The sequence below is a fragment of the Pyxicephalus adspersus genome, unplaced genomic scaffold, assembly GCF_032062135.1.
Source record: "Pyxicephalus adspersus unplaced genomic scaffold, UCB_Pads_2.0 Sca246, whole genome shotgun sequence".
Lineage (NCBI taxonomy): Eukaryota > Metazoa > Chordata > Amphibia > Anura > Pyxicephalidae > Pyxicephalus > Pyxicephalus adspersus.
This window is the reverse complement of record NW_027317253.1, coordinates 10,993-19,887: the sequence shown is the minus strand read 5'-3', so window position 1 is coordinate 19,887 and position 8,895 is coordinate 10,993. Positions and strand designations below refer to the sequence as shown.

At 37.7% G+C, this 8,895-nt stretch overlaps 1 protein-coding gene across 1 annotated transcript in view; it reads right to left on the bottom strand.

Annotated features, from left to right (window-relative positions):
- Positions 1-173: 173 nt before the first annotated feature.
- LOC140344955 (protein ELYS-like) overlaps positions 174-8,895 on the bottom strand; it is a gene marked incomplete at its 5' end in the record, with an annotated part of 19,660 nt that continues 10,938 nt past the window's right edge. Inside the window, 10 exons of the mRNA XM_072432142.1 lie at positions 174-2,649; positions 3,144-3,223; positions 3,444-3,555; positions 3,848-4,235; positions 4,740-5,064; positions 5,312-5,463; positions 5,582-5,751; positions 6,843-7,146; positions 7,524-7,580; positions 7,666-7,799. Of these exons, the coding sequence (XP_072288243.1) occupies positions 1,136-2,649; positions 3,144-3,223; positions 3,444-3,555; positions 3,848-4,235; positions 4,740-5,064; positions 5,312-5,463; positions 5,582-5,751; positions 6,843-7,146; positions 7,524-7,580; positions 7,666-7,799 (3,236 nt within the window). The remainder of the gene's footprint in view (positions 2,650-3,143; positions 3,224-3,443; positions 3,556-3,847; positions 4,236-4,739; positions 5,065-5,311; positions 5,464-5,581; positions 5,752-6,842; positions 7,147-7,523; positions 7,581-7,665; positions 7,800-8,895) is intronic.

Here is an 8,895-nt window from a genome sequence, read left to right as displayed (position 1 = left end):
AAAAAAACAATACTCTTTCAGATTCTGTCATTTTTACCACTGGCTTTGGTACCTACTAAGTTATAGCCTTGAACAAGCATGCAGCCAACAAAGTCATAAGTCCCATATGTCACCCTGCAAAAATGTCCCTGGTGTAACTAATTATATAGTAAGACCAGAAAGTCTCGAAGCAGGCAGTTTTAGAAACTAGTCAGTGGTAGTGGAAAGAAAAACCCAAGTCAGGAGAACCCCTTTGCTACAAGTAGGTATGGCTCCAATGAAGTGCACATAAATCTGGTCTTGCTCACTTTAATAATGTGGCTGTCATACACCAATGTGTATAATACAGTCATGTCTAATTACTGAATTTTAGCAGCTCCCTGGGTACTGGGGAAACATCAGCAGAAGCTAAATCTTAATCACAAATTTACTTTATTCTAATTAACACATTTTTTTTCTCTTTTTAGTCTCCAATACTATAAAACGGTCGCTCCCTTGTGAGAGTTGGTATTAATTGAACTGTGATTAGCAGTGGTGGGTAAATCATTAAAAGCTGCAAATTGCAAGCTGCTGGCATCATTAAAAGGACCTGTGGCTTTGCATGTGTGATACATATTCACTGCTACCATTTTACAAAACATTTTAAAAGGACTGGTGTGATGCTAGTCTACACAGTTACAGAGAAACCTTCACATAGATTACAATTACATTTTAAAATGCTACACCACTATTAGCTGCAGAACAATAACTTAAGCTAGCAGCATGCAAACACAACAAACCCCTTACAACAACACTGATTGCAGCAGCTCAGATCTGCTGCAGTTTAAATGCCCCCTTATCCAGTGCAATAATTACCAGTGTTGCCTAGGGTAGTGTGAGCATAGCTCCTTTGGGCACTGATATAACCAGACCGATGTCCTTTCAATTAAGCCAAGATCTGCTATTCTAGCACAGTAACCCTTGCTGCAGCAAATTGTAATGTTCAATATAACAAAAATAAGAAAGATCATATTACATCAGTACAGGCTGGTGGCATTACAGTAATAGTGTAGGAATGTACTTTTTGATGCGAGTTAAAACACATTAGCCGTTACAGTCTGAACCAGCTAATAACAGCAAAGTTCTGAGGACTTCAAGATTTTTTTTTTTAAATTACTTACAATAACCATAAAAGTGTAAAGCAAATACCTTTTGCATTCTTTCTTCGTCTTGGTGTAGGGGTGGTGAATGCAAATGTAGCCATGGAAGCATCTAGGAAGGAGGAAGCGTTTTGTCGATTCCTTGTAATACGGACGCTTTTAGTCTGTTCTTCTACATCAGTATTAGGTGCTGTATCTTGACTGTCCAGCGACTGTGAAGAATGCAGTCTTTCCTCCACAGTTTCCTCTGGCACTGCAGGAAGGTTACGTTTTCTAATCTGTCTGATAGACAAGTTTTCTTTCTTTGTGGCTTTGGTCACTGCAGGCTCATCAGCTTGTTCTACCAAAGGAACATTTTCAGAAGGCTCTGTAGATTCCTCCCCAAGTTTGCTGACCTTAGACCTTCTTAATATTTTTCTGGGTGTGTCCACATTTTGTTCATGAGACTGTGCAATTTCATCCTCAGCGGTTTGCTGGTCTGCCTGGTCTTCTGATTTTAGTCTTGACCACCTTAAAGCAACCCTTTTTGGAGAAACGGGTGGACTGGAGTCTTCCTTGTATGAAGGTTGTGCGGCACTGAGCTCAAACTGCTTGACCAGCTCATTTACAGCACGCTTCCCTCTACGACCTCTAGTAGGTGTAGTTACTTGTTCATTTTCAGTTTCTGAACTCTTGGTTGATGGTTCTTTTTCAGCTTCCTGTAAATTTTTAGAAGATCTTGTAATCCTTGTAGGTGTCAGAACACCAATCTTTGGATCCAGCACATCTTCATTTCCTTTGTTACCTTGATCTAAAACAGCAGCTTTACTTCTACGAGTTCTACCAGGAGAGAGTGGAACCTGTACTGTGACCTCCTCTACAACTGCCGAATCCACGTCAGTATTTTGAGTTTTTTCAGGTACTTGGCTTCTTTTCCTTGTGAAAATTTGTGAGGAGGATTGTCCTTCCTGTGTAGTGGAAAGTGTTGGTTTCTCTTCCTGTACTTTGGGTTTTCTCCCTCTTCTAGGAGTTACTGGAAGCTGAACCTCAAGGTCAGCACTACTAGTACTTTCAGTTGTTCTTGTAGATCTCCTTACAGTTCTCCTTGGGGTTTGAGGGTTAGCAGCTGTGGATGCATCTTCCTTTGGTGAGGTTTCTAGAGATTCTAAAAGTTTTCCCACATCCATTTTTTTCTGTGGTGTTACTGCTCGAATAATGCTCTCATTTCCCACAGCTTCTGGTTTTGTTTCCCTTCTTTTTGAAGGTGTTCTAGGGTGGACACCTCTGCGATTTTTTACAGGCTCATTTACTTGGGCCGATTCACCAACGCCATCAGAAGTAAATTCTTTGCTGCTTGCACCTTTGAATACATCAACCACGTTTTCTTCTACAGCTACTTTAATTGGCTCCGGCACATAAGGTAACGTCTCCATAATCTTTGTCTCCCTTTCACCATCCACAAGAGTGAATGCATTTGCAGGACATGCATCAGTAGTTTTAATCTCTTGGTTGGGATTTTCTTCGGGTAATGAGAATGACTGCTTTGAAACAGCTAGGGAAAAAGAATGAAACTACTATTTGTAGAAAAAAACAAAAATGACCAAAGAGGATAGAAACCATCAAGATGGATGAGATGCAAAACAGGGTGAACCAACAGCCAATATTTTAGGTAAATGTAGCCCAAATGTAAATGTGTGCAAACTGCACTGGTATAACTCACATGCTACCTTGCCTAGAATGCTGGGAAACAAATTTTATACCTGCATTTAAAATTAGTTGCGCTGGCACTTAAGTGTGCCCAACTAGCTGTGTCATATATAAATTTTTGCATAAACTAGTCACAGCAACTTGGAAAGCTAGTTTCTTTTATATGCTCCCACAAGGTAACAGATTAGAAAGCGAGCAGAGAAAAGCCAGTTAGCTGGGACACAGGGAAGTTATTGAGGTATTTTTTTGGCTAGTTCACATGGTTAACAAACTGGTTACTGTTGAACCCTCTCTCATAACCAAAAATACATTATATTTAATGTCACACTGAATACTTACATGCAGAGTCCTGCGTGGAAGAAACGGATTCTGGATTTACACCAGCTGTCTGGGCATTATCTTCAACCTCCTCCAAAGCACTAAGTAGTAAAGCAATTTAGGAAACAATTATATATGCACATAATAATATGGCCTTTTAATATTAATATATTACGGCAATGATGTAACGAAAAGGAATGAATAGATCAAACATATAAAAGTAATTTTACAAAGTTTCTTTCTACTTGCAGACGTAGAATTTTAAATTGTGAAATTTTGCCCAATTTTGTTTCAATTCTAAACTGTGGGATGTGTACTTACCACTCAACTGGAGGAACAATTTCTTGCCCCGATGTTAACGGATGTAATGCTTTTGTGTCATTTGCAGGTACTGAAAGGTGGTCAGTATTTGCTTTCTCCGCATCTAACAAATCTTAAACAAAAATTAGATGTTACCACAAAATAACCGCGGCATTACCCTTTTTTACCTTTTCATTTCTACTTTTAAGGGTTGCATAACCTTTTATGTAAAGAAAAAATTTTAGTTTAGATCCACTTTAAATTTCACCATTCGTGTTAGATTAACAGCGTTGGGCAGAAATACCTCCCAAACTTAGTGCCCTTCCTGCAACTGGCATTTATCAGAAATGGTTTGGGCATCCAATTTGCAGGCAATACATTGGCATAAGAAAAAAAAAACCACATTCAAAACAAGTTAAACACACCTTTATCTTGAAGTTCCTGAACCTCTGTTAAAAGATGCTGTTCTACTGTTGTCAGTCTGTCTACTACAGCAGGAGGTGGTGGATCTTGATGTACTTTAGTTATTGGTTCTGATTTAGCTGTTACAGAAACCACATCATCTTCCATATCTTCAGGTGTTGGCGCATCATGATATTCTAGTGTAGTCTCATCTGACCTTGCAGATACATTACTTGCTTCCATCTTGCTGGGACTCCCACCCTGAATACCAGATGAAGACTCCTCTATCTCATCAAAGTCTTTAGTAGAGGTGTTGCTTACAGACAATATCATCCTTTCTGGCCAAACTGTATCTTGAGTAGTTTTAGTTAGCGGGGAGGATGATGGCAGATCTTTGTCTGGTGTTAAAACCTACATAAATGTAATGGCCAACAAAAAGAAATATACATTGTTTAGGTTTTAATACGCATTTTGTATTTTAACTTTTTTTTGTTTAAATAATACATTGTAGGGCACTGCAAAACACTGAAGTATTTGCCTTACAAAAAGGCTGGAAGAACAGCAACAGAAGAGTATTCTTGTTGTAAAGGGGATAAAGTACACCAGCTGGGTTCCCAACCAACCCCGTTACCTAGGTACCCACCCGCTGAAAGGCTCTATAGCTAGCATAAAGTAGGCCTACACCACTAAAGTAAACTGAATTTAAGAGTCAAGTTTGACAGACAAGTTTTGGCAAAAATAGCAAGCTGGCATAGAATATAACAAGAACAAAAAGAACAGTATGACATTGCACAAAAAAAACAATAAAACAGTATGCAGTATTTAGATACACAGAGCATTTGGAAAAATATAGCATAAGCAGCTAATTCTGGCCAGTTTCATTAGAAGCCTTCAATGCTGAGAAAACAAGCTTACCCCTTTTGTATACTTGCTACTGATCTGTTCCATAAAAGAAATTTTAGATTCTCTAGGACGTAGAGGAGGTGTAACTGATCTTCCTGGAGAAACTGAAGGAGAAGCCAGAGGAGTAGTTCGAGCACTGGACCTCAAAATAGACTGAGGTGTATGTGCCGTGAAGACAGAAGAAACTGAGCTTGCAGCCAAAGCTTTTGCCCTCTGTAAAAAAACAAATCCATTGATTACAACATTATGCATAATCGTAAACAATGCAACAATGAAGTAAAAATTGTTATAACAGATGTGTGAAAAGTATCCAAAATAAACCTGGTGTTGCTGACCTCTTTAACCTCCCAACCGTTAAGCCCGAACTTTTCCGTGCTAAAAAAAGTTGCAATTATCGTTAACCCCAAACTTTTCTCACCAGGTGGTTAAATGTAAACAAATGTTATATAAAAAACACCCCCAATGCAAGATATAACATTCAGAGGAAACATGTATTTCGTTGCCCATCACAAAAGCACCAAGTGGTCATGCATCACAAAATATGTAAATCATCTGAACAAACACCTTATCCGTTTCATGCACACATGTGGGCCTGTGGACTTACCATGGGGTAACCTTTTAAAGACTGGTTCAGCTGCAGAGCTGGAATGTAGTTGGCTCTCTGCAAGTGATGCACTAAGAGTAGTTCCTGATTTTGGACACCTCCGCTTGTCTGCAAAAATCTTTGCAAAAATCCCTGCAGTTGAAATAGAGATACTATAAACAACCTAATACAGTAATATAACATCTCAGACTTAACATTCGTCTTGGGACAAAGAAAGCCATGAAGTTTTAGATTTTAATGCATTACTTACTTGCTCAGAATCTGTAAAAGTCAATTTTAACAGATCTTCTATGAGCCCCATTTCTTGGCAAGTTTCATACATGTGCTTTAAAAGTTCTTCTACATTCAGCCTAGTAGAGTGAAGTCTCTGAAGATTCCAAGCCTCAATAAGATTTCTGACAAAGAAATACGAAAAGAAATCTTTTAAAACATTTTTAACAAATCACTCCGATACTTTGTTCACCAATGCTATATGTGAGATGTACATAGGCTGGTAAAACTGTTGACTGGGCATTTAGACTTTAGAAACATTGGCAATGTATATTAGGGTCTGCTCTCTGGTGGGTTAGTATTGTTATATAGACTAGACAGTGTTTTTTGTTTTTCAAGCTAAATGTAGACAAAACTAAATGCTCACTTTTAAAAGCACAATGCTGGTCCTGCACAAATAACACTGTATGATTGATGATTATGGTGAGACAGGCATCAACACGACTTGTATGGGGAGCATCCAAGGCAGACCAGTAAACACAACTAAAACCAGTTGAAGGACATTAACCTCCTTGCCGTTAAGCCCGACCTTCGTACGGGCAAAAAAAAAAAAAAATGGCTAGGATGGTTAACCCCGAGATTTTTCCCATCCTTACTTACCTGGTCCCCCTGTGCTCATCCAGCGTCGTGTTCGTGTTCCAGCGACTGCCCTCACACACTGTATTAGCAGTATTATTGCTTTAGGCACAGAAGAGGACTATCTAAAAGTGTGAAAAAAAGAAGAAAGGTATAACAATTTCCGGTTTAACCCAGCAGCACCCATTATTTTGCTATTTATGTCATCTTATGTTAATCACTTTTTTTGTTAAAATACATAAACTAAAGCAAGTCAATCAAATCATAAACCCCACGCTTTTTTAGATCAACAAGTGATCACATTCAGAAGGTTAAGGTTAACACTGTTTCCCAATAATTCACCAATGTGGTGATTCTAGCACAACAGACCGAGTTGCTGTACCAATGAGCTGATGCATTTCAGAGTTGTCACCATCAGACAAGCCACCCTGAAAGTGCAAGCATGTAGATATGAAGTGACTGCAAAAGGTCCATGGAATCAACAGTGCATAAAGACAAAATTAAAAAAATGTGTATATTTAAAAAATATGGCAAAAGAAATCACTCAGTGTGGGTTTATATTTGCACATATATTTGCATATGTGTGAAAACTTCTGTATGTAAAAATTAACATCAATTATTGTGGCAAGTGTACAATGGCTGTACATCACTTCATAAGCATTAATATTTGACTGCAAAATGTGGCATACTAAGTACAATAAAAACTAAAAACAAAAATTGCACAAATTGTACAAACAGTCTGTCACAAAAAGCTGAGTTTTTTTCATAACTGTTCCCTATTTGTGACCGCAAAAAGCTGAAGATAAACAAATAAAGTTCTACCTGATAATCGTTGTGGTCCAAGAGCCAAAATCCTTGAATGAGCTTTATGAGTCCGCATGGGACAGAAAAAGCAGTAGGGAATGATTCTATGGAAGAATCAGGCTTGTCTGGAAAGGAGTACATAATGTCCAATAAAAAATATATAGTCTGATTATCAAAAGGTTAAGGAAATACTAATAAGTACAAAATTTAACTTGTGAAAATATTTAAAACTCAAAATTGTGAGCATGTATACAGGTTCATCTAGTAAAGGACAACCACATATTGCTGTCAGTATATAACTTACTGAAGTAACATAGAAAAAGAAAAATGATAAACATATGGCACCATCCAGCATCCCCTGCATTAGGGCTAGAAGAGCAGTAACAAAGTGTTTCATCTGTTTTTGTATGACTCAAGACTTACAGAACAGGACATGTGCAAAGAGAATTGCCAGATTTGTTATCAATGCTGCACCTAAGCGAACGTTCGAGCCATATGGAACCCAGAAATAAAAGAAACAACTTTTATTAAAAGAAGGATACAATAGCATGTTTCTTTATTTCATCTGCAGATTCTAAGAGATACAGATCCAAAAGGGCCTGAAAAAAATATAAGTAATAATATATTAATAATGGTAAGAATCTATTTTGCCCAGTCAGTATGAACAATATAACAGATACATACATGTATGGTAGCAGGTGGATATTTGCCTGTTCCTCCATCTCTCTTCCATAAGTCCCCAACTTTTTCCCCAAGCTGGCTAACCATCCCATCAATCATCAAGGTACTGACATTCCATTTGCCCCTATGGAGAAAAATAAAATATCAAAAATGCTATTTGTGCAAAACAAAATAAATTTTAAGCACTTTAGATTTTAAGAAACATAATTTGTGCTAAATTTACATTCTGCTCCTCTTCCCTGGACTGAGCTCCCCCACCACCACCATTGCCAGCAATTATCAGCTGTCAGCAATTGCTTCGTATTATGCAGTCATCAACATGTCCAACATATTCTAGGATGCATCTATTACATCCTGCTTCTCTCCTAGCTGCTAAACGATTAAGGTGAATATATTACATAGCTGCATGAGTGCCTGTCAAAATGCAGCCATTCATCTGTAGACTTACACTTGAATATAGTCCACAAAGATCATTGAGTAACAATACTACTGCAGCATTTAAATGAGTATTTACAAGTTCATTCATAAGTGGATCAAAAGGTGTGAATTGCCTATGACATCAACTTGACAAAAATGAAATGAATCTATTCATTATTAACCACTTAACCCCAATTTATTAGTCACCATAAAAGGAATATTCCCTATTTAAACCATCCAAACCATTACTTGCAGGTATAATGGATACATTAAATGTTTGTATGATGCTATACATGGATCAAGACATTTTGTCCCATACACAGCACATATAACTCTTGGAAGAAACCTCCAGATCACAATGGATACAAAAGCAGCAGTTATTGAAGTTGTCTACTAAACAATGAATGCTAAATTAAGGATCACATACCTCTGTCATATAAGGAGAGAGGCAGTAGGCTCAAGAGTGTAGCCTAAAGCCTTACATAGAAAGTTAAAATATTTTAAAGACGGATACTTAGTAGAGGCCCCTCCACCCCGCCAATAGGTTAATAACATTTTGAAATACATTTACAATACATATTTATATGGGACTCTGTTTGCATTGTTTGCAATGTAGGATAATCATGGTTGGTGGAAGGGGCCACTGTGCTTACAAGTTTATTGTGTCTAGTGTAAGCTTTTTCAGTACGGTAGAGGAGCCTGTATATCAGTAAAAAGTAAACTCAAGATTGCAAAACCGAAGGCTCACCTTTGGATTTCATTGAGGGTTCTTAATTTAAACCTATATGTAAACATGTATTTTTCCTAATTTAAGAC